Here is a 25,735-nt window from a genome sequence, read left to right on the forward strand (position 1 = left end):
TCTGTAGTTGTTAAGGTCATCTGTTTTTTTGATGATGGGGGGTGACTTGGCAGAGTTTAAGGGAGGCCGGCATAAAGCCATTGGATAAAGAGGATTTGATGATTTTAGTCCATGTTGGGGAGATGATGTGTCTGTACGTTTTGACAAGAGGGGAGGGAAGATGGTCAGAGAGGTGTGATGTTGGCTTTGTGGATAAGAATATGTCAGTGTCTTCTTTTTCTGGGATCATTTCAAACTTGGTCCAGGTTGCATTGTTTTTCAGTTGTATGTGGATGTTGTTGGTATATTGGTTCACTGAGGGGGTGAATTTGGGAGATCAACAATAGTTGGAGGTGTGGTTATGAGGGGACCATTTTTGGAAGAAGGGCCATTATTGGTGAAGTGGAGAAGTCTAGATAGAGTTTGATGTTTGTCATTAATTCTGAGAAGAATTTGGCAAACTCTTCACAGCACTTGTCAGGGTCATCTGTGAAATGTTGTGGGAAAGAGGAGGTTTTCAATTAGATGATTTTGAAAACATTTTTATTTGTTTCTAGAGTGATCAAGTCGGGCTTGTAAGAAAGAGGATTTCTCTCTGTAGATGTGCTTTTTGCATTTTAAACATTCAGCTCGGAGGAGAGTGAGATGGGTCCAGGTTCTTTCAGTCAGCCTAAGTTGCCGTCTCTCCTTGTTAAGGTCTTTATTGACCCAGGAATTGGAAGCAATACTTTTTGATGCTTTTAGTTTTAAACAGGCGACAGTGTCAAGAAATTCAGTTATTTTTCAGTTATGTTTGGAAGGTGAGATCGTCTGCGAGGTGAGGTCAGGTGGGGGTAGAATCTGGTAGCTGATTAAGGATTCAAGCTGTGATTAGTGGATACGGTGCATGTTCCTCTACCAGCCCTTAGGACGAGTAGTTTGGGTAAGGAACTTAGGTTGGTTGACATTGAAATCCAATAGTATTAGGTGGTGGTCAGTCCAGTTGATAGTTAGGATGGAATTGAGGGATATGGTATTGCCATTAGTAATGACTACATTGAGGGTGGAAGCTTTATTGTGAGCTTGCTTTTTGCAGTGTTGAGTATAATGTGAGTGGTGGCCTTCAGGAAGTTTTGCGTTATTTGTCTGTTAAATCCTCGATGAATTGTTGTTTTTTCACCTGGTGAGTGATATATGGCATGGAATTTAATAGAGTTAGAGTCTTTGGAGGCATGATTGACTCCTAAGTATTTAAAGGTAAAGTATTCAGATGTGTTAAAGGGTTTGAGGCTCAGATCTTTTTTGTGTATGATAGCTAATTTACCTATCTTTCTGGTCTCAGAGAATGAATGAGAAGCCTGGTGAGGAGATCGGTGATGGGGGATGAGTGATCGTTTAGACAGGTTTCATTTAGAAAGCAAATTTCAATTTTGTGTAGTATAATAATTTCTGCTAAGTCATTGGAATGCTTGACTGCTGATCAACAATTGATAAGCATGCAGTTTAACATGGGTGCTGTTCTCGGTTCAGATTGATTGGGGTGGATAGTAGTTAGTTGGGCAGGTGGCCTGGGAGGGTAATTAGTAGAGGGACCCTACTGGTGCAAAGGATAACCAAAATCCTGGGGTAGCAGTGTTGGCTGGGTACATTCTCGTATATGTTGCTAAGCATTTCTGCTTCCAACTGCAACATGCCATAGGTAGTGCATCTAGGCTTGAGGTGATAGTAACTGAAGCTGATAGTTGACCAGGAGGTAGGATGAGAAGAGTCTATGTGAGAGTTTGGTGCATGATCCATGTTCCCATAGATGTGTGATTTGTAAGTGAGTTGGTGTGGATCTTAGTGTCCTTTTGTTTTGAAGTGATTTCTTGCAGTATAGTGTTAATTTTAAGTTCCAGTGAGGTCATTAAAGGGGTCAGTTGAGATGCAGTAGGGTCTGTGACAGAGAGCGGAGTAGACTGGCGATCATCATAGGCTAGATGAAGTCTATGTTTAGGTCTTGCCTGATGTGGTTCTAGGATAGGGAAGAGTCAGGTGTGATTGATTGGTCTGATTGAGCAGGGTAAGTGGGCCTTGGGGTGGCTGATAGTTCTTGGAATGTGGTTATTAGACATGAAGGAGATGTAGGGGTGTAGTTAGGGTTGGTGTGAGGAGAGTGGGAAGAGGTAAGTTCTACTGGGTGAAGAGAGTGTGTTCTGTGGAGGGGAACAGTCACAACTGCTGCCTAGAAGCAGCAGCGGGGTGGGTGGGGGGAATGATTACATTTTTTTAAGAAATACTTACCTCCCAGCCGACCTGTGGCTGGCTGCCACTACTTCCCCTGCGTCCTATTCCTGGCTTCTTTTGAAAAACAGGAAACACCAGGGCTCCCACGCTCCCTGCAGTCAATCACAACACTGCAATGCAACATTGTGATTAGCCTGAGCGCCGTGACACGGTGTTCAGCAAGGGGCTGGAGGGGTAGGCATTTTCTCTATGCAGGCTGTAATGCAGCCTACATGGAGAACAGGAAAGTCCGCTTGACTGGACTGACCAAACCGTTACTGTGCACTTAGGAGTTTTCCACCACTCTGCAGCGCCGGCCCGCCCATCACGTAAGCTGCTGCAGCAGGACAAGATAAAATGATATTAACATAAAGTTATTAGCATTTTATTTTTTCCTTTCTTTTGCTGCTCTATGGCAGAGGGGCGATGATCCTTCACCTTAGCAGAGGATCCGCCACAGGGGGAGGTAACAAGGGATTGTGAGCGGACGTCATGGCGGAACTGAGAATAGGGAAATGATGGTCAACAATGGAGAGGTTCTGATCTGTGGCTTGGTTTGGGATGTTTCCATTTCTATTTATGGATATGGACAGTTCACTGTCAAACATTTGGGATGGGGCTATAGTGAGTTTGGATCAGTATGGGATGGTAATTTTGTTGGTTATGTGTAGTTGCTGTAGGAAAATTAATTTTTATTTGGCAGGTTTCTTGGAGTAGAAGATGAAGTCCGTAGTAAGGCCTTGGGTGTTGGACTGTAATACATGTTAGTTATTTGTGTTGATGGGTATTATTTGACTGGTTTGTGTTTGCAGTTTTTAATGGCATGTTTGGAGAGATTCCGAGGAAATAGTATGCAGTGTGAGTTGGGACCATATCTTACCATGACGGTGCTGTGTAGGACTGTATTGGAGTGCTAGGGCTGTGTGTTTATAGACAAAGAGGGGTGAGTTAGTTGGGAGAGGGAAAATGATGGAATTTATGTGCGCTAAATGGTTTGTTACAGGTATAATTAGATAGAGAAAGGAACCAGCACCTATTATATGTGGGAGGAGTTGTTATTTTTTTTAGTGTCAGTTTCAACTGTTCTAATTGATCTAGCAGAAGGAGGATGCAGCAGAAATCTGGGCTAAAGGGTGCCCTGAGTAATACGATTTAGGCTGTTCTAAGGTCGAGCACCAGGATTGACTGCTTAGAGGCTGTTTAAATTGACTGTTGGGATCCAGCAGCTGAAGAAACTTCCCCCAGTTTCACACGGGCAACTGAACATGCAACATAGTAACAATGTACTGCAGACTGCCAGAGGGTGTTCCTTCTAATTCAGCGATCACAGAGGCTCTACTGAATGTCCGTAGGTTAAGAATGTGAGTTGTATCCTGGTGAGTTTGTTTTCTTGCTGGGGCGGTGTGTTCCTGTTTGCTCTAGTGTTTAGGGAGGTGAGAATGTGGCTTGGGAATTGATGAGCATAAAAGGAAGAGGTCAACCTTTACATATGTCTTGTGAGCTGCAGAGAAATATGAGTAACCCTGCATGTCAGGGTGTTTGGCTTTCCAGACCCAAGGCCTTATTACGATAGGGGTCAGACGAGTGTCTGACCACCATTGCTGTGGGATAAGGCCCACCGACATGTAGTTGGCGGTTACAGCTGCCATTTTATGATACAACCGCTGAGAAGGCGGTTGGAAACATGCAGTTTTCTATTGCAGCTTGTGCTGTGGCTCGGGGAAGGGCTGCAGCACAAGCCACAGTAGAGAAAGACATGTTTGCAAAGATCCATGTGTCATGTGCTAGACACCATGCGGTGCCTGGCACATGGATGTTTGGGGTGGGCACCGCATGTGGTCCCCTGGCCAGATAGCGGTGTCCCACGGGGGACAGAGGCCCTGTTAGGGGCCCCCAAATCCCTTTCTGACAGCCTTTCCATGGTGATGAGACCACCATGAAAAGGCTGTGGCAAATGGACATTGTAATCCCAACAGCGGTGACTGCACAGCCACTGCCTTCATTGTAGGGATTACTGTCTGACTGCTGCCCCGACAGGCTTCATGAGCCTGTCGGAGATGGCTGTGTTTCCTCTCACCCGCTGCTCTCCGACCATCGGTATCTTAATCCAGCAGTTGGACTGTTGCCATGGATGTAGGGTGGGCAGCCACCAATGGCATGTCGGTGAATTCCATCCGACATAATAATGAGGTTTCAAGAGTTGAAACCACTCTCTTCCTATTTTTCAAATTTTCGCCTTGCTGCCCTGTAATAGAAACCGAACAGTCTGGAGAGTTGTCCGTCATTTTGTTGAGGTCCTTTCCAGCTTGAATACTTTAAATAAGAGTGACCATTACATTTAAAATCAACCTATGCCAGATCATGGCAACACGCAGAAATACTTTTCCGACACCCTCATCCAGATGTTCTAGCTTTACACACATATGTTGCCAACACTTAGCCAGCAAATAAAATTCTCTAGTCTCATACTTCTTTCAGGATCCCATTTTGGGAATTATGTTTTCCTTCCAGCAGGATAGCAATAGTCTGAACACCTTAACATTCAATAGGACTGCCTACTAATAGGTGGATTCATTGTATTTAATCCTCCTAAATATTCCTTCCTGCCCTTCCAGAAGGGTCATCAATCAACCACTCCAGCTTGTATCAGTGATCAACTATTTATTTTATTCATTTTTCACCCACCACAGTACAATGAATGTTTTCTTCAGCTAAATCCACCCATTACCATATTATACTAAGTACTAAGATTCTTAATAGCATTTTGACATCAATGTGTTATCGGAACGTCAAACCTTGAAAACAAACAAAATAAACATTTAATGACACAGTAGATTTGTAGAGCGCTTCATGTCACCTGTAAGGGTACCCAGGCCCTGGCAGGGTCCAATTGATTAGCCAAAATCTAGGTCTTTTGGAACTCTGTAAGAGATGGGGAGGTCCTTATTGAGGTACGTAGGGTAGCTCGTTCCATGTCTTTGCTGCTAGATAGGGGAAGAAGCAACCTCCGCATCTGCTACATCAGATGCGGGAGTGAGGTTTAGAGAAGGGACGATGAGCGGAGGCGTATGGTGGGCTGATGGAAGTTCAGGCGGGCGTTCAAGTGTGCGAGCTCATAGTTGTGTAGGCCCTTGTATGCATGGGTCAGCAGCTTGAACCGGCATATTTTCTCTACAGGGAGCCAATGGAGTTCTCTGAGGTAGGGGTCAGGTGGGTTCATCTAGGGCGAATCAGGATGAGTATGGCTGCAACATTCTGCATGGACTGAAGTCAGAGGAGGTGAGCTGTCGTTGTTTAGAGAGCATTGCCGTAGTTCAGTCTGCTGGAGGGCCTGGTGTCGGTAGGATGCATTTTGGGCTAAAATATAGCACTAAATAATGGATTTCCATTTTGCGTAACTGTACGCAATTTCATGTATTTTGTTTACATTTTGCAAAATTACATGAAAACAAATTAAGCGAATATAGCACACCCCTAATGATAGCAAAACAAACATCACCATTACCACTTGCAAATAGTGGTGGTAAATGTGGAATTAGAGCTGTGTAAAATTGTGTACTGTGCTATTGTATGTTATGCCTCATTTGTACTCCAAAAATGTTTAAATTGAAGGTAAAATCCACCAAATATTACGCCGCTAGATGCTTTTTCCTTCTGTTTTGGCACTATGCAGTACATGATCACCATTGCGTTTCAAATAACTTTCTAATTTTTAATGTTCCATATTGTTTGTTTTCATCCTATTGTATAATCTTTTTGTACTTATTTTTTTTAATCTTTTCCTTCCGTTTGAGTGTGTGGTGTGCAGCAGATGCATTCACCAAATTAACTATTTTCAAATGACCTGACGTTTTTGTTGTAAGTAGGTTGTAAGAATACTTGTGCTTACCAAACTCTACAACACGTTGTTAGCTGCTACAAAAAATAAAACAAAATAAATACCATATTCTTTAGTACGTAGAGAAGTCACGCAACAAATATAAGAGTACTACAGTTTTCCAAATGTATAATACTAAATAATAATTAGCAAACCCTTTGCATAGATTGCAACCTACATAAAATTGCATCAACAAATAAATGTGAATTTATCACAACTCATTTAGGATAAAGGAAGGCTCAATGAGTTAATAAGTGACCGGCTGAGTTCAGCATATGTTACCACACTGGAATTTGCACCGTGGTATATTCACCCTGACATTTGCAGGAACCAGTCCTGGTTAGTGTGCATTAAGCAATTGCGCTCTGCAGCAAAAGATAGGCATGGCAACAGCTTTGTCCATGTTTCGCAGTATTACGGTTAATAGATATCAAACCATGAAAGTAGGGACCCTGGGGCATATCTACAAGCCTCTAAAACCACCTGAGCATCACTTTTTCTGATGCTCCTGTGGCGTTGCTGTATACCCCATAATTACAAGGCGGTATTAAGCCACTTAAATTGGCTTAACACCACCTTGTAAGTATGCCCCTTATTACAGCAGTTCGCTGTGGCAAAGGGGCGGGCAATGGGTGTTACTGTGGGTGTTCCACCACAACACCCATTGTTTTTTGATGCTGCCCCATATTTACAAGGATGGAGCCGTGCCAAAAACTAAGACCAGTTAACACCTGGTCTTCAGATGGCGATACAAGCAGAAATTATTAGCTTCTCTGCATATTTTGTTCTCTCTATGTGTGCTGCAGCAGCACACATAGAAACAGCAAATCACCTTTAAAGATTGTTTATGTGCAGGAAGGTATCCCTTAAAGCACAAAAACAATCACTCCTGCAGCACAGGCACCCTTGCAACATGGCACAAGGGTGCCAGTGCTGGTGCTAGGCTGCTTTTTTAATGTCAGCGCTAGGGGAAGCGCAGGGGTGCGCCATATTTTTGTAAATACGGCGCAACCCTGCATTTAAAAAATGTCGTAGCGGGCCATTACCAATTTTGGAATAACACCACGTTCCAACATTTTATTGTAGATATGCCCCCTGTTTTTGTAGTACTGGCTTCTTTTCATTGAAACCACATGAACCAAAACACTTGACATCATGTTTTGCAAAAGGGAAACACTGAAAATATGATGTCCTGCTGCCACATAGCAGTTTGGCAACTTAGGTAAGGACATACAGAAAGGACAGAAAAATCTGCTTAGTTAGAACCTCTGTCTAACACAATATGCTTTTTTCTTACCATCGTCCTAATATTCTGAGTGATATAATGTTCAGATGTTGGCACAGTTTTTTAAATTTTATAACAAGATAACAATTTTGGAGGTCACTACTTCTCCTAGCTCAATATTTATGTTATGATTCAGTGTTTCTGATTGAAACAATGTGAAAATTACACACACTGGGCAGAAAGTGTTTCTGTTGAAACTATAGGTGTTTTAGAGTAGACCTGCAACCTAGACTATTTGAGGGGGAGGGGGAGGGGGAGGGGCATGGCCCCCCGGTAATGGCAACATGAGAAAAAGTTTCAGACCTTGGTGGATGAAAGTTTGAAACATGTCTGCTGTATTAATGTGATTTGAATGTAGACAATGCATTTTATGTATATTTTTTATTATAATGTATACTTCCCAGAGGATTTGGGTGAAAATGTATTAATAGTTAAGTGGAGGCATGTTAGCCATGTAAACAGCATCGGTTTAAATAAATAATACCTACTAGAGCACTTTTATTCTTGGCATGACCAGTCACCTGCTTGTACCTCCAAAATATTAACCCAGTCATTTCCATTTGATTGTAGAGTGAATTGCAAGTAAAAGGAGAAACAATTTTCAAACTCCAATAGTGAATGAACTTTGCTGTCTCCCCCTTTCAGGCCATTTCATTACCAATACCTGCTGCCTCACCTGAGCAGGCCTTCAGTACCAAATTCACAGCATACCTAGTAGAGAAACTAGCCAACTTTGGAAAACATTGTTGCTTTAGGAGCCTAGACATTGCCAGATGGGAAACAAGAAAAAAAGGAAATATAAGACCTGAAGGCAGGCCTTCTCTATCTATTCACCCAGGATCTGCTAAAACAACCCCTATTGTTATCTGATTTGCTATAACCATACTGCTATTCAGGAGGAAACTGAAGACATGTTTGTTCCATTCAATGTTACTTTGTTTCCCAGCTACGTGTGCTCTGTATATGAATCCCCACACATATACGTAGATTGTTAAAACAGGTGATCATTCTAAAGAGGACAGTGATTGAATAGGCACAGACAGTGAAGCTTTCCAACACCTTGTAGATGGAATTTCTTTAAGAATGGGCTTTCTTTAAGAAGAGGCTAAGGATTGATTAGGTATTGACACAAATCCCTCTTCTACTTCAAATTTGACTTTAGCAGTGAAGAGTACAAAGATATAATAAATGTAAATAAACATCTATATCCTTCTATATATTTGTGCATTCTTTCATTTCCCCCATGTGTACCTGCTTATTTGATATCGGTTTGTTGAGGTGCCCTTTTTGTATGGTCACCCCCAACTTTTTGCTCCAATGCTGATGGTTATGAATCTGAGAGTGTACTGGAACCTGCTGGCCAAGACAGGAATCTAACTCCCTGCCATGAAATGTCAACTTTCCAAGGAATCAAAAACAATGGCCTGGACGGGAAGGAGGTCACACCTACCTCCCTGACAGAATGGTTAGTGAAGTGGCACATCAAGGCGGTGAGACTCAAAACCTTCACCACCTGTGATATGCAACCAGGCTTCCTACCAAAGGAGGAAACAGTGTTTCCCTGCGCCAGGTTTATTTGCACCTGGACAGGCTGGAAAATTAGCTATGCAGGAGATGTAAAGCACCTGAAGGCTAACCCCACGTCTAGGGTGGGCTACCTCGTTTGTACGCCTGAGGAAGACATCTCCCATTTGTAAAAGTGATAGAATAATGGGTTCTGGGTAGACACGCACCCCGATGTGTTCACCTCAGGGGCAAATTAGCTGCTGAGACGAGCAGCCCATTGGCCACTTACACACATGCCGCTAATGCTTTTAAATATAATATGTATGGCTACCCCTGACACCATAACCTAAGTTCAGATCTGACTTGCAACAAAGGACAAAGAAGAGACCTGTGTTTGTGAGAACAAGATCTGCACAAAGCAAAGGCATCATACTCTGCACCTGTGGCAACCTTCTTGGAACTACTACTCGTCCTGGACCACAGTCGGTTCCCCCGAGAGCCAAAGGCAACTCCAATGTCTTTCAGACATGCTGTATTCACTCAGTTGGCTCACAACCCACCTCCTGCTTTTGATTTGCTTTTGTCAGTGTCATTCAAAATGTGTTGTTTTTAAGTGGCTAATGCTTGCTGTGTGTCCCAACTGTTTCACAATTGTTAACTCCCGTTGAGTAATACCAAAGGACTTTTCAAGCACACTTTTATCACTGCCTGGTGCCACACATAAGGGGGGCGTGTGCTGTAAGTTGCCATGGGAGGGGAGAGCTTGAATATGGAGTGCTGGGAGAGGGCTGCTGAGGCGGCACGGGAGAACTACACGGCGTGTGGTGCCGCAGTCTTGCAGGAGAAACCAGACCTGCTGACCAGGATCCTACTCACAGTACAGGGAAAAGAGCTTCTGAAGACCTGTAAAGGGGTTGTGGTGCTGCCGGATGGGCGTTGAGCACAGCAGGAGCTGAGAGTAGCAGAGCGACCATCTCGGTTTCCCTGGCAACACTGAAGCACTGGTAGTGCATGCCCCAGCCGCTTAAGAGCCGGGCAGGACGCACAGGAACAGCAGAGGAGCTCTGCCAGTGACTTTTGGGGAGGCGGGGCTGATGAAGAAGGCTGGGCCAGCCCCTTTCCCCCACGGGCACAAGACCAGCAGGGAGCGGATCAACTGGCACTTCATTCCAGGTACCGTTGCTGTTCCAGAGGAGCTGATGTTTCAAAACAAAGCAGTGCAAGGACCGAACTAAAGGAAGACCACAGGCGTGGTGAGCAGTGGTCTGTGCCATTGCGGGCAGCTGGCTATATCATGTATTGATGACGGAGGGGCACAGGAAGGTTTCCTCCATGATTACACCACTGTGGGCATCGTGGTCACTGTAGGCTCGCCACACCCATGTGTAATGTATGGGTCGTTGACCCACATCTGCCAACCAGTTCTAGCGCACCAGGTCAGTGTGCTACCGAGTCTGTAGCACAGAGGGGCTAATCCCAAGAGGGAGATATAGGCAGTTTTCTGTCCCCTCCTTTGTCTTTTAGTAATTCCTGCCATTTTCCTGCTCCTGAAAAATCCAGGTGGACAAATTTCATGGTAGCCAGACCAGCCTGGTTGTCGCAGGCAAAATAATATTGGGACAAGAATGGAGGAACAAAGTGATCTTGGGCCTCATATGTTGAACAAAGTGACTTCTGTTTTAGGACATGTGCAACTTCTAAGTATGTGCTGTACTGCACTGATTGTGGTGTTTATGACAATTGCCTTATGGCAAAGTGATTTATACGATCTACATATATTATGCAAACACAAAGAGATGATGGACGGAGTGCTGAACTCAACAAACACTCACCCTCAGTCACAGATCTGGGTGGAATCCATCATCGTTCTTTAGCCCACTTTGCCACCCCAGTTCAGACCCAGCTATATGCAAATCAGTCTTGACCCTGTGCCTCATGGGAACAGTCCAGCCCGAACTGTCAAATCAGGTCTTCCCTGGACCTGAAACAAGCATCCTGGGACCGGTTTTAGGATAAAACCCCTTACCATCCAGGCTTCCTTGAATCCTGTGGCAAAGTGAGCAAGACACCCACGTCTGGGCATACCCTGCCAAATTGGGGTGAACAAAGAAAACACAAAGAGATGATGGATGGAGCGCTCTCCATGCCACTGCAGTCAAGCTGTCCTGGCTGATGTTCCCAGTCCAGGGAGAACCTGACCTGGCAGTTTGGGCTGGACTGTTCTTATTGGGTGCAGGGTCAAGACTGATTTTCATATGGCTGGGTTCAACTGGAATGGCATGGGGAGGAATAAAACAATGAATTTAGGCCCAGTACTGGGGTGCATTCTGTCCATCAATTGTTCTGTTTGCATTCTACATGTAATATGACACATGCCTAGTGGCACAGTAATTTATGTAAGTGATTTGTGACCAGTGCATTACATGTGATGTGATGACCATTGCCTGAGGGCAAAGTGAACTAAAGTGTGGCTAATGTGTTTCGTGTATAATTCAAAGGATATTTTCATATCGCTTTATGTGGAGTCTCTTTTTGTGTTGAGCCTAGTGTGTCACTGGTGTGTGTGTGTGTGTTGTGCAAATGCTTTACATATTGCTTCTGGAATAAACCTGACTGCTCTGTCAAGCTACCAAGGGGATGAGCAGGGGTTATTTTGTGTGTGTTACTCTCTTATCCTGACTAGAGTGGTGGATTCTGCCTAGCTTCGGTGTATACCCTAGCCAACCAGAAACCCCATTTCTAACAACCTAATTTTCATTCTCCTATCATGTATTGCATTTTTATACAGCCTTCATGCAGAGTGGACCACTTAACAAGCAACCAATATAACATATCACCTCCCTTGGTCTGTGTGTATAGGTGACAGTATGTCATGTGAACTATGGGAATGGTTGCCTTTAGTTTTGTGTGTGTAAATGCATGTAGGCCTGTGGACCTGGGTACATGTATGTGTGTTATTTTGACATGGATATTTATAGATGTGTTGGTCTGTGTGTACCTGATGTCTGTAGGTGTTTTCTTGTGTCTGCATAGTTGCATTTATGTATACTGCAGTTTTTCAGCTTCGAATTTGAAGTGGCTTTCTAAATACTTCCTTACATGCACGAGAATAGCTGCATTGGGGGGTTGTCTACAACACAGTATGATTGATTAAAAGGTTCTGGAACAGGCCCTCCGCCATTACATATGTCATCACTGATGACTTTGAAGCCATGCAGCAGAACACAGATGAAGAATGATCCTGTGGCTTCAGTGAGATTAGGTTAAAGGAGATGTCTATCTGCCTGTCAGAATACATTGAATTATAGTGCCTATTCATGTTTGATCCAACTTTAGGATCACATTCTTACATAACCTTTCATATATTTAAGGCTCTTCATCCATGAGTCACAACCTTCAAAATGAGCAATGCCAAGGGTAAGAACATCATACTCTTAAAGCCCTGCTTTATTAAATAGAAAACAACAAAATAAAAAAAAAATCCCATGAACAAATAAAATATGTAAATTGTATTGAGGTAGGCATATATAGAATGACCTGAAAACCAAATTAAAAGAATCCTGGTATGTGAAATGAGATATCAGAAAAGTATTAGAATACCAAGCGGCACCTGATAATATAAGGCAACAAAAACTAGTGAATATGCACGAAGGTATGTATTTGCCCAAATCATAGCTTTTCGAGGATAGAGAAGAGAGCCGTTGATCAATGCTCTCTCTCTATTTTCCCTTTCTTGCTTCAGTAATGTGCAGTGCTTAATTGGAGTTGGTGGTTGCCGTTGGGGGTCACCAGAACTTATTTTTGGGGACTAGTACTTATTTTTCCACATCAGCTATTTACCAAGAGCAAGAGAGGAAAAAATACACATATCGTAAAGATGGATGAAGACATAGGTCTAGTAGTGGATTGAAGAGGCAGTGTTGGTGCCCGATATTCACACTGATCATTTTGACAGTGGTTTTAACTTGGGACCTGTTAGAAATTGGGTTGGTGGTTGACTGGGGCAACAACCACAATCCTAGTCAGGGTAAGAAGCAGGCAAATCCTAAATTAACCTGTGCTCACTCTCTGGTAGGTTGGTACAGAGCAGTCAGGCATATCTTAGAGGCAATGTGTAAAGTATTTGTGCAACACCTCAAAAAGTAAAACAATGAAAACAACACACATAAAGATTCCACACCAGATTAAAATGTAAGATTGTACTGTAATAAATAAAACAAGACCAAAACAACAAACATCCAACAAGTAGAAACTGAGATATTGAATTTCAAAGGTTTAGGTAAAAATAGAACCTAGAAGCACAAAGCACTATGTGGGATATCACGCCAGACCGGGACAAAGTCAAACGCTCAAGCCTACTGTGATGGACCGTGGTCTGGATACAGGGGTCCATTTAGGCCCACTGAAACAAAGTACCTTAACCTGGGTGTGTTGCACTTACATGGATCCGCATCGAAGGTGCCTCTTGCAGCCAAGGCGATGCGTCGGTTCCAAGATGCAGCAAGACTGTGATGCAAAGTGCTGATGCATCATCATCGAGGATCTTGTCGGGAGGGCTAGTGATGTGAATTCTGGTACTGAGGATGCGAGGTGCAACGTTGGTTCTGATGAGCAGTGAAGCTGCAATGTGGAGACTGTTGTTGAGGCTGCCATCGACAAGGTATGAGAGGAGGTTGCACCAGGTAGATCTTCGCTCACCTGTGGTTTTCGAGGCGATGTGCCTGTCCCAGATGCAGGAAGCTGCGGTGATGCAAGCCTTTTGCGGTAAGTCCAATCCGCGCAACAGTGGCGAAGTGTTGGCTCTGCTCGAAAATGCACCGTTCAGCCGAGTAGATGAGTTGGTTCTGCTTGGGGATGCATCGCTTTGCAGAGGATGCCTCGGTCCCACTGGAGATAAACCTTAGGCCCAGTTCCAAAGGTACAGGACTGGGACAGCACCTTTGGCACGGCAGACTTAGAAGGCAGAGTATGGGTGCCGAAGCAGATTGATTGGAAGTCTTTCATGACCCTAAGATTTCAGATCAGGAGGCCAGCCAGCAAGCCCTTGCAGTCACTTTGGGTTCCGGGTACAAGTAATGCAGGTCCAGTCCTTTTTACCAAAGCAGGAGGGCAGCAGGCCAACAGATCAGCACAACAAAGCAGGAGTCCAGCGAAGCAAGAGTCCAGCAGAGTGGCAGCCCTTCAACAGCACAGCCGTCGTTCTTTCTGGCAAAGTATCCACAGGTTCAGAAGTGCACTGAAGTGCTGCTGCTGCGGCAGTGTGGTGATGTGAATTTTGCATTTTGAAATAATTGTTTTTAAAAATCGCTCGTCGTATTTAACTTGCGTGTCCACAGCTGACTTAGAGCTGCCTTGCTATTTTAACTATTTTATTGCCTGTCCACAGCTGACTAAGAGCTGCCTTGCCATTCTTAGCTCGGGAATCTGGGTTTAATTGATTTAAAAATGACTCTCTGTATTTTTACTTGATGCTCGCAGCTGACCTAGAGCTGGTTCTCTATTATTAATCTTTGCCCGCATTTGCTCATTACCTTCCTGTGCCGCTGGACTCCCCGTTCCACCACGAGCTGACTACTAGCTCGATTGTTGTGGAGGGAGCCCATTGGCCGCGACACTCTCTGGGGTTACACACTTCCGGGGCAAGGAGGTGAGCGGTCTAGCGCTCTGACCTCCTCCTCCTCCTTATAACCCGATGCAGGCCACGACGCGCAGCGGGCGTGCCTAAGGCAAGCCCGTCTTCACCCGTCCGCGCACGGCCGGGTCCAGGGGCCAGTCCCCCTGCTCGACGGCCCTCTACCTGGGTGTAGTCGGCGGATGAATTGCTCGCTCTCCGTGGCAAAGTGTACCCTTCCATGCCTATGCTGGGTCTAGACAATCTTGCATGTTCTAGCTCAGCGCAACCCTCCCCTCACTCCCCTGTTACTGTCACCCTGCCCCTTGGAGACTCTGACCAGGACCCCTCACCGATCACTCTGCCTCCAGACAGGCCGGGTGCTAGTCGGGACCATCTGTCTATCTGGTACCTCAATACCAGATCTCTAGTGAGACATCAGGTCGAGATATTCTATCTCCTCGACACAGTTAGGCCTGACATACTTTTGTCTGAGACTTGGCTTACGTCAGAGTCCTCTCCGGATATCTTGGCAGCGGTCCCTGGCGGCTATTATATCCTCCTGGAATCGTCCCCAGGGTAAAATCGGAGGGGGGTAGCTGCTATTATTTCTCACTCCCTTAAATCCAAATCACTTTCTATGCTTCCTATCCCTGCATCTGACTATGTTCTCTTTAAACTAGAGTTGGAAACCCTCCCCCTTACTATCGCTCTATTTTACCGTCCCCCAGGTCAGTCACCCAACTTCATGCATCACTTTGGTAGCATGATAGCTGAACTTGCAATAAATCACGCCATCATCCTCATAATTGGGGACTTTAACTTCTGGCCTAATGCTTTGCGCGAAATTGCCCACTCTAGGGAGTTTACCGACCTGTTAGTTGGTCTCAACTTCTCTCAGTTTATTCACGCACCTACCCATGTTAAGGAACATATTCTCGACCAAGTCTGGACACTGAATCAGGACATCTTCGATGTGCAGATCTCCCCATGTGTATGGTCGGACCATTTTTCCATTTCCTTTACGGTCCCCAAGTCCTCTACTATGATTACACGCCCCTGCAACCATCCACTAATTCGCAATTGGGGCCGAGGCGACCTCCCTCTGCTCTCCCTTTCGCTTGCCACTACGACTCCTCCTTTGACGGGGGAGGCTGGTCTTCCCCTGTCTGTCAACGTCCAGGCAGAGAACATTCACAACTGGTTGGCAGATGCCCGGGACACTTTTGCCCCATTAAAGAAACTTAGGACTAATCGCCCCCACGACGCTCAGCGTTGGTTCACCTCTGACCTCTCTAGCATGAAACTTGCACTACGCCAAGCAGAGCGCAAGTGGAGGGCTCACTACTGTCCTGACAGGAAGCTGACCTTTTTGGCAGCACTGAACGAATACAAAGCTGCCTTCCTCGTTGCTAAAATGGAATATTTCTCGCAGAAAATTCTTAACTCCTCTAACAAATCAAGGGAGATTTTCACAATAGTTAACGAGCTCGTAAAACCTGACCGGGTCACAATGCCCCCTTTGCTCTCTCAGATCCTCTGCGACTCTCTCAACAATTACTTTGTTGAGAAGATAGATCTGATCAAAGCAACGATCCCTAGCCCTGATCCAGGATTTAACATAGGCAGCCCCCCTAGCAACCCCCTTTCACTGTTGGAGTTTCCCCCTGTTACCACTGATACCTTTCCCCCGCTCCTTTGTAGAGTCCGCTCTGGCTCTCCCTCTGATAGCTGCCCAGCCCATGCGGCTCGGAAGGTCTTTGTCGACCTCCCTGCGGTCCCTCTCTCCCTACTTAATAACTCTCTTAACCAGGGTATGGCTCCTAGCCCCTTCAAATCAGCCATTGTCACACCTATTCTGAAAAAACCAGGGGCGTACCCGGCCACCCTCAGCAATTTTCGGCCGATATCCCTGCTTCCTTTCCTGGGCAAACTACTGGAGGCCCATGTCTCCAGTTGTCTTGGCTCATTCATCGAAGGCTCCGGGTTTCTGGACCAGCACCAGGCAGGATTTAGACCTCAGCACTCTACGGAGTCGGTCATGGTAGCAGTCCATGACGAACTCAGGAAGGGAGCGGACCGGAACATCTCTCAGGCTCTGGTGCTCCTGGACTTGTCGGCGGCGTTCGATATCGTTGATCATTCCATCCTTATTCAGCAGATCGAGAACGCCGGCATCAGGGGCACCCCGCTTAGGTGGCTTACCTCATTCCTGCAAGACCGCAAGCAAGCAGTTCGTCTTGGTTCCTTCATGTCGAAGGTGAAGGACCGGACTTGTGGGGTTCCCCAGGGCTCTTCCCTGTCCCCCTTATTATTTAATCTTTACATCCTCCTGCTGATTGCCAAACTCAGGGAAAAATCAGTGGTCATTTTCAATTATGCAGATGACATGCAGCTCATCTTCGACATTGACTCCTCCCCTTCCTCAATAGAGAACTTTCCGAGCACAATGGTGTTCATCAGCAGCTGGATGAATGCTTATCAGCTTAAGCTTAATCCAGACAAGACTGAGCTGGTGCTCACTGGACCTTCGAATAATCCATGGAATCCCAGTTTCTGGCCCTCCGCGTTGGGAGGAGCCCCCTGCCCGGCGAACATGGCTAAGAGTCTCGGAGTTACCATCAGTAATGATCTGTCCATGAAGCACCAAATCAAATCTGTGTTGTCGGCTTGCTTCTTCCTTCTGCGCAGCATCAGGAAGATTAGCAGATCCCTTACCCATGAGGCCCTGATCCATATCGTTCTGGGGTTAGTAGTCTCCCGCATTGATTATGCGAATTCCCTCTACATCGGGATTCCCCTCTACCAGTCCCAGCAACTCCAACTTGTCCAGAATCAGGCGGCCAGACTGATCTTTCGGCAGCCCAAATCTTGCTCTGTGAAACCGCTCCTGAAAAGCCTACATTGGCTGCCGGTAGCTCAGCGCAGTCTCTTTAAAATTGGCTGCACCACCTACCTAGCCCTTACCGATCAGGGTCCCTCCTTCATTGGCGCTCTGCTTCACCGATGCACTCCCTCCCGAACACTTTGGTCGGCTGGACTCAATCTCCTCTCCCCCTGCGCGTTCAAGCGTAAGAGAACTGGGGGCCTAAGATTCGCATCACAAGCCCCTCGCCTGTGGAACTCCCTTCCGCCCGACCTACACCACATCACCTCTTACCAGGTGTTCAGGAGAGCCCTGAAGATGTGGCTCTTTATACAGGCATTTGACTAAATTCCTCCTGCTCTATTGTCTGTGCCAGTAAGTCTCAAAGCGCCAAGAAGCCGCTGGGGAACGTGCGCTGTATAAATGTCTTTTTCATTCATTCATTCAAGTGGTAGTGTCTGAGGTCCATTACTTATGCTCAGTTGTGCCTCAGAAGTGTGGGAGACTTCAACAACATTCCTTTGAAGTGCACAGAGGTCATCCTTTCCTGCTCTGGCTCCAGTTTCACTGCATCTTTTGTGAGGACAGGACACAGCCTATTCAAGTGCAACTGAGGCTGGATGCAGCTCCTCCCTCCCATCTCGCCAGAATGGCCCATCAAGTCACACCTAAGCTCCCATTGTGAGTGGCTGTCTAGGGGAATACACTAACCCAACTGTCGCCAGATGTCACTGGGATCAGAGACAGGCAGCAGGCTCCAAATGGCTAAAGTAAGAAACGCCAACTTGCTAAAAGTGGCATTTTTAGAATTCCAATATAAAATCTGACTTCATCATAAGTTTGGATTTTAAATTGTGATTCCAGGGACACCAAACTTGAAGAATCAACTCTTCCCAATTGGGAATTACACTTATTGAATGTAATAAGGAAATCCCATTGATATCCTCTAGGAGAGATAGGCCTTGCAGTAGTGTAAACAAATTTGATCTGCTTTTCCCTACCAGGAAATGTGAAACACATGTTCTGCTATTTAAATACATTGCCTCCTGCCCTCTGGATTGTCTAGGGCCTACCTTACGGATAACTTATGTGTATAAAGAGAGAATGGTTGGGCCTGGAAATACGTTTTTTTACCAGGTTGAACTGGCAGTGTTAATTCTATACCAGGGCTCTGCAATGTTAGGCTTGAGCCATGGTTAGAGGGCTATGTAGGTGGGTGGCACAATATGTGCTGCAAGCCAACTAATAGTATTTAATTTACAGACCATGTGCACATGTAGTGCACTTTACTAGGGACTTATAAGTAAATTAAATATGCTAATTGGGATGAGCCAATGTTGCTATATTTTAGGTGAGAGAGCACAAGCACTGTACCACTAGCAAAGTGGGCAGCGTTCTAAACAGCAAACACAAGGTCAGGAAAATTGGATGAGGAAGGCAAAAAATTGAGGCAAAGACTACTAGAGGCTGTCAGGTCTAAGAGGACCTATCAATTAATCTCAGTGTTCCTAGTACTGATCCTTAAAAGGAGGATACTTGTCTGTAAACTGAGGACCCAGTGGTTAATTCACCCAAATAATTGATCTGGTTCTTTTTTGCTTCAAGGTGCTACCATCTAGTCATGATGAAGACCCATTTGAAATATTTTATATATCGATGTTATGACATGTACTGTTATTTATTGCCATTCACTCAAACTGTACTCTAAAAGAGTCATGATTTAAAATTGTATTGGAAATATGTCTTCAGTGTTTCTTTTATCTTTTTGATATCTACACCTAGTGCACCATCACTCACGTGCCACGTTCACTGTGTCATTCACTGTAGCACCCAATATATAATCATTGAGATATATATTTTGGATTTGGTTCATTAAACTACGTGTTGCTAAATGCTATTATTTTCATATATTCGGGTGTTGTTGATTGTTTACACCAAGCGAGCTTAGGTTTTAGGCTTCCTCCAAGGGAACCATTGCTATTTCAGAATATTGATTAAACAGGTTCCCAGGAGTACAGGGTTGCCTCATATTATGGGCCCCATTAGGATGACGGGCGGACATTGTCCGCCCGCCACCCTATCGGAGAACGGGACCGCCCGCCATAAGGGCGGGGGTCCCGTGGGGGGAATTAGGATGTGCCCGCCACAGTGGCGGACACATCCTGTAGTTTTAGCATTGTGGTGGGCGGTGCACTCTGCACCGCCCGCCACAATGCTAAAAATGCTTTTTCGCATTTGCATATGCAAAGCGGCAGGCACCGCGCGGTGCCTGTTGCTTTGCATATGCAAATGTGGGGGGGTACCATAGGTACCCCCCCTGTCATCCCCCACCTCTGCCTACACCAGGGGAGCCCGCAGGGGGCCCCCACAGCAAACGCCACCTGCCTTTCTGTGGCGGCATTGCCGCCGCGGAAAGGCACCTTTCCCTCAGCATCGTAATATGGCTGGCGGTGTCCATTGGAAACCGCCTCCATATTATTCCCTTCCCGCTGCGGTCGCAAGGCGACCGGGGCGGAAAATAGGCAGGTGGTGTTTTTCACCGCTAATATGGCTGGGGGCATTTGGGCTTGCGATGTCGGGCGGATTGCCTCCGCCAGGCCGGCGGTGGCCACCGCCAGCCTGGCGGAGGCAATCCGCCTGACATCGTTATGGACCCCTTAGTTCTGGGCCCACAGTCACCATGGAGGTCAATGTTAAATGTTGCCTAAATATTGAGATACCCCCCTCCCCCCTTCCAGGTCCTTGGTAGGCTCAAAAAAGTCCACTGGTTCCTGCAGGAAGGGGTTTCAAGTTTTATTCAGAAGCTGCATCTTCCCTCAAGTAGTGGAGAACTGCAGTGGGAATAGCAGGGCAATATGTATCCGCACAGCTCCAACACTCTCTTTGTATGGAACACAGGACTACCCACAACAAGCGGGTGGAGTCTAGGACCTTGGGTCCTCATGAACCCTTCGAGCCTTCCTAGACAAGCCAAGTGCTGCTTCTCATCTCAGAGTCCCAGGCACTGCTAAGATGGCTGCACGCTGGCACAGACGCGGAGAGCACCGCGTTCATTTGATGCCTGCTTTTTACACAGAAACCCGAACTTGGCAGTTTTGTGGGTGGTGTTGTTCCCCCTTGAACCGCATTTGGCATAACATCACCCAATACACGTCTGTACTATGTATTGTGTAATACATGTTTGTGTTTACATTGGCTATTTGAAAACAGTAAATTAGAATCGAATAGATGATTAATCTTCTTTGAAAATAGGCGTCTCGCTAGCAGAAAAGATTGTGTTTATTGAGCCCACCTTAAAGAAGATATGGCAAAACAGTTTTGGAAGAATAACAGGTGTTTTGGGTTGGTTGAATTGGGTTGGTTGAAAAATGCTTCTTTTTGATGCGAGGGCCCATGGATGGCTGAAATTAGAAGTAGGGCAAAATATGATCATTGAGAATTCCTTATAGGGACCGAAGAAAAAGATTGGAAAAAGATTGGATTTCAAAAGGGAGGTTAAAACCGATTAGTAACACTGAAATTTGCTTTACGGAGCAGCTGGTCCAGAAAAGGCCTGCTACCGAGAGAATAATGTGCAAAGGTTAGCCAATATTAATATGTTAATATGTCTTAGATGTATTTGTTCGTGTACTAACTGATTTATTGGCAAGGGTATCCTCTCTCATATGTCCAACTCCAACTGAATCAAAGCCTTCAGTAAACTCATTAATCTGAGTGAAACGTGTTAGACTCCGCTCCATCCGACATCGGAATCAGGCCCCAAGTTGTACATTTCTGTGTGCGTGACCACTTTTTTCCATCCATTAAAAATGCGCGCATGGTTCTGGGTTGAAGTAGACTAACTATTAAACTTCCCATGCCCCTTTACTCACTACTTTTCTGCGGTTTCCCATGCACCATTAAAATTATTTATTTCCTAATTCGTTTATTCAATCTCCAATAAAAACATTCATATGAAAAGTGTTTTCATTCAACACTGTGATTCAGAAACTATGTGTTCGAGGAGATCTGCTTTCAATTAATTTACAAATTGTTTAATACCATCAAAATATTCCCAATATATAGAATTAGGAAAGAAATGAAAAATGAAAAAATGAAGAGCCCAATTTACTAAGAGTTTGCACTGGCGCCCAGCAATAGAAAGCATCCAAAGAACAGCAACATCACATGTGAATTTGTAAATCACACGTTCACCCAGAAGGGTATCTTGGTGCTGAATAACAGTACAGTACTCATTTTATCAATTTCAGAAGGATGAAAGGCTAAGTGGAACCACTGGGATTTGATCTGACAATGAGATCAAACATTGGCTCCTAGAGTGGATGGATCAGTCCACCAAGCCACTGGAGCCAGCAAAGATTTGGCTTTCAAGCTCAAACGTTAATTCCTACTGAAAGTTGACCGCTCACTAACGTATGCAATGGGGCCTGCTGGACAAAGCAAAGACCTTAGGTTTGGAGGAAAAGGCACATTTACTAAAATAGCGTGACCTGGCGTTGCCTCAAATCCTAGCGTCAAAGAAGAGTAGGCACAAGTGTAGGGTCAAGTGGGATATCACCCGATACTTAACATGTAACATGAAAAGCACATATCTTACATATTTGTTCCTGAGCGTGTGCCTACACTAGGAATTTGTGATGAAAGGTGTACGTCCTGTTCAAAGGTTAGACAAACATGGATGCTTTAACCTAAAGCACATATCGCACTTATTTTATCCGTGAGCTTGTGCCTAAACTAGGGGCCTCATTTACATTGACCAATCTTTTTGCTGTGCTGCCCTACGTCAAATCAAAAGGTCAGGAATGCACCTTATTTACAAGATACAGAACATTCCTGTGCTTTTAGCCAGTGCACAATTAGCATCCGCGCGCCAATGCAGGAACCCTTGCACCTGGTGCAAGGGTGTGGTGTCTACGTTGAAGGCAGGATTGTTTTTGTGCCGGAAGGGATGCTTTCCTTGCCAAAAACAATCCATTGAGGCATTTTCCTCTTTCTAGGTGTATATAAAAGGCAGCTTACATAGAAAGAGGAAATAACTAGGAGAAATAATGATATTTCTCCTTGTTATGTCTCCCCTGGGGAGGAGTACAGGTTTGACGCATTCCCAGGTGTAAAGATCCCTTGTAAATTTAGGAATGCGTCAAAACCCATGGGTGTTGCATGGGAACACCCACCAAAATGCCCATGGAATGTCTCCCTGGCCCAGTGTAAGGCTGTGTTGCCACTTGTCCTGCGTTGCCTAATACCATATCTACAAGGCCATGAAAAGCCAGGGTCTGCACTCTGCTCTGGCGGAGCATCATAAAAAGTGACTCACCAGCAGCGCAAGGGGCTTGTAAATGAGGCCATAGGAGTTTATGCTGAATTATGTACCTCCTGTGTATAGTCTACACAGGACAGCGCAGAATCTCATATGTGCCACAGCACGAGAGTCTGCGTTCTGCGGCACATCCATATTTAGCGCAAACCCGGCAGATGTTGCCATCGACAGGTACTCCTATGAATCTGGTGCTGCGCTATGGTCTGCCCGTCTCACATCACAGCGCTTCAATTTTTCATGCAGCGCTCCCTTGCAGGAAATGCAGCAAATCTTACCTTGTAAAGTTGGCACATTCCTGCAAGGCTGCTGCGGCTTTCGCGGTACATCTTCTAACATGGAGTAGACGTTGCTGTCTTCGTAGTTTAAGTCCTGGTAAATGGAGGGAGCCGACATCTTTCAACTCTTGGGCAGCAATGCAGGGAAAGAGGATCCTTCAAAAGCAACGCACCGACTGCCTCTGTGCCGACTCCAAAGCGAAGCACGACTTAAGTTCAAATGCTCTCGCGTTAAAAAGTCAGGTTAAATGTCCATGTCTCAGCGGCAATAGGCGCTTCTCAGTCGACCTGTCAAAATTTGGCACAGATAGGCAAACCCAAAGCCCCAAACCTCGGTTAAATAGCAGGGTGTGTGCTTGCTGAAAAATTACACAACCACCCTAACGAGGAAGGATGCCGGAAACCACCGGGCAACGAGATGCAGTGCGGTAAACATCTCGAAATTTGGAGCCACGGCCTCATGCAACAGTATGTTTTCCCTCTTTCCAGGAAGCACCAGCTGTGGAGCCAGAATTATCTGTCAGGGTTGCTCCGGTCTAAACCCGAGGACAGAAGCTCACAAGATGGAGAGATTCGCAAAGTAAAGAATGTTTTGGGGAGTCCGGGGTAGAAAGTTTTGAGTACCAATTGGAAAATAAAGGAGGAGCGGTGACGAGCGCTTAAATATGTAAACGCAATGAACAATATATTGCATGTTATCTTTCGTCTTCTTTAATACAATACATATTTTCAAGGCACAGAGAAGAGAGCATACAGACACCCCTGCACACAAAGACATAACTACATACATAAAAACACAAACACAAATGGCAACATTGAAAGAGGCAAAGACAATATATTTCCACATTGCTGGCCAGGTCGATGGATGGGTTGTTGGATGGATCTATGGATGTTGGGACGGAGGGATTTATGTACGTTCATACAAGGAGGTATGGATAGGTAAATAGGTCGTCCAAGTAAATGAATGAATGTGTTAATGAGAGTGGATGAATATCTGGGTTTAGGTGAATGGAATGATTGGTGAATACATGTGTGTGGGTAGATAGATGCATCGGGGTAGAATGAAATGATGCATAGATATGATTAGATGCATGTTTTGATGAGATAGGTTAATATATAGTTCAGGTACATATGGGTGGATAGTGAAATGAATTCATCGTGTGGGCTGTTGCACTAATAGGAAGAGATGGGTGAATAGATGGACGATTGTATGGGTGTGGGGGTAGACAACTATCGATGCTTGATGAAAAACTGAATATTTGAGTGTGTGCACATAGTTGAATGGGTGAATGCGTGAATGCATGGTTTGTCCAGTTTTTAAGTTGATAGTTGGATTCGGGTAGGGGCGCAATTGATGAATGTGGCAAGGATGCTGCTGGGTGGATAAATGGGTGTTCTTCACTGGATACAAGAATGCATCAGTGTCTGTGGATCCGTGAATGATCATGGATGAGTGTGTCAATGGGTGTAAGGATGGATGGATGTCCGTTCTCATCCGTGACCGCAGAAGAACTTTCTTGCTCACAGCCCACCTTCTACCCTGCCTAGAGACCTGCTCTCCTATGGCAAGTCTAGTCTCTTCTAATGGGTGGCTTCTCCAGCTAGCTGGACTCCGAGCATCAGCTAGAGGTTCTTGGCTATATAGTCTGATTACGGGGCTGCAGCAGCTACTGGCCACAGCCTGCTACCCACCTGGTGGCAAGACCAATCCTGCCCACTTCATCAAGAGGGGAACTGAGCTCCAGGGCATTGCAACTAGCAAGGTCCCTGGGGCACCTGGTAAAGAGTCTCATGACGCAGCTCTCATAACTGAACTGTAAGACATCTGACTGCAATGGAGGGGGGATGGCGGAGGGCTTAGGGCAACAAGGGGAAAAATAGAGGAACGAGGCTCAGCGAGTCATGACTGGCACGCAGGTGGCCTTGGAGCTTTTCTGCCGCCCTCTTCTGCAGATTTGCTGTGATGCTGTGAAAAGAGGGCATAGTGCTGATGGGCGGTGAAAGGAACAGGAACTATGAAGGTTTGGGAGGGATGAGGGGGCAAGCCACACCGAAAACCATTTGTATGTGTAAAAGGCCGCTTTATTGAAACAGGTGCACATCACAATTTTATTTAAACTGGCACTTTGCTTTACAAAATGAAATCCTCTCTAAACATCGAGTTACCTGACCCCTTGCCTTTTCCTCCCCCTACCCCTATGATCCCAACATGATAAAAAAAAAAACACCCTGCAACATACAATACATACATTTCAATACATTAAATAATACACAATAACACACAATCTTATCCCATAACCTTTGAAATTCCTAACCTCCCAAAGACCTAACATCCTATCAGTCTTCCTGCAACTGTAACTAACGAACTCCAATGTGAACATCCAACCTGCTTAACATTTCCCCGCTCCTGTTCACCAACTCTCCAAACTTAACGCTAAACTACCAAATTCCAGCCAAACTTGGCCAACTTCCAAAACAACTCCGCCACCCAGGAAAAGGCGGGAGGATAGGTGGCTACACCACCTCCCTCTTTTCCTGCCCCCCGTCATTGCCCCATCAATTCTGTAACACACCTCTCACTCTCTAAAGTACTCCTAATAGTCTGGACAACACCTCCCTCAATTCCAACAGGTAAAGATCCATGCCAAGGTGTGACAGGTGAACCCCGTCACCCCTAAACAGCTCCGGTGCATCGTACCGGATGTCCCTATGCCTTATCCTCGAGAAACCTAGATGCCTGCAAAACCTAACCATTTCGACATTGACCTTTTT

General features: G+C 45.4%; 1 protein-coding gene across 2 annotated transcripts in view; it reads right to left on the minus strand.

Moving 5' to 3' along the window:
• Positions 1–23,274, minus strand: part of LOC144767472 (CD209 antigen-like protein C) — a 356,973-nt gene extending 333,699 nt beyond the window's left edge. For both annotated transcript variants that reach the window (XM_078650891.1, XM_078650889.1), the window contains exon 1: positions 22,964–23,274. In XM_078650891.1, the coding sequence (XP_078507017.1) occupies positions 22,964–23,081 (118 nt within the window). In that variant the 5' untranslated portion in view covers positions 23,082–23,274. The remainder of the gene's footprint in view (positions 1–22,963) is intronic.
• Positions 23,275–25,735: the final 2,461 nt, after the last annotated feature.

Source organism: Lissotriton helveticus, chromosome 7 (assembly GCF_964261635.1).
Source record: "Lissotriton helveticus chromosome 7, aLisHel1.1, whole genome shotgun sequence".
Taxonomy (NCBI): domain Eukaryota; kingdom Metazoa; phylum Chordata; class Amphibia; order Caudata; family Salamandridae; genus Lissotriton; species Lissotriton helveticus.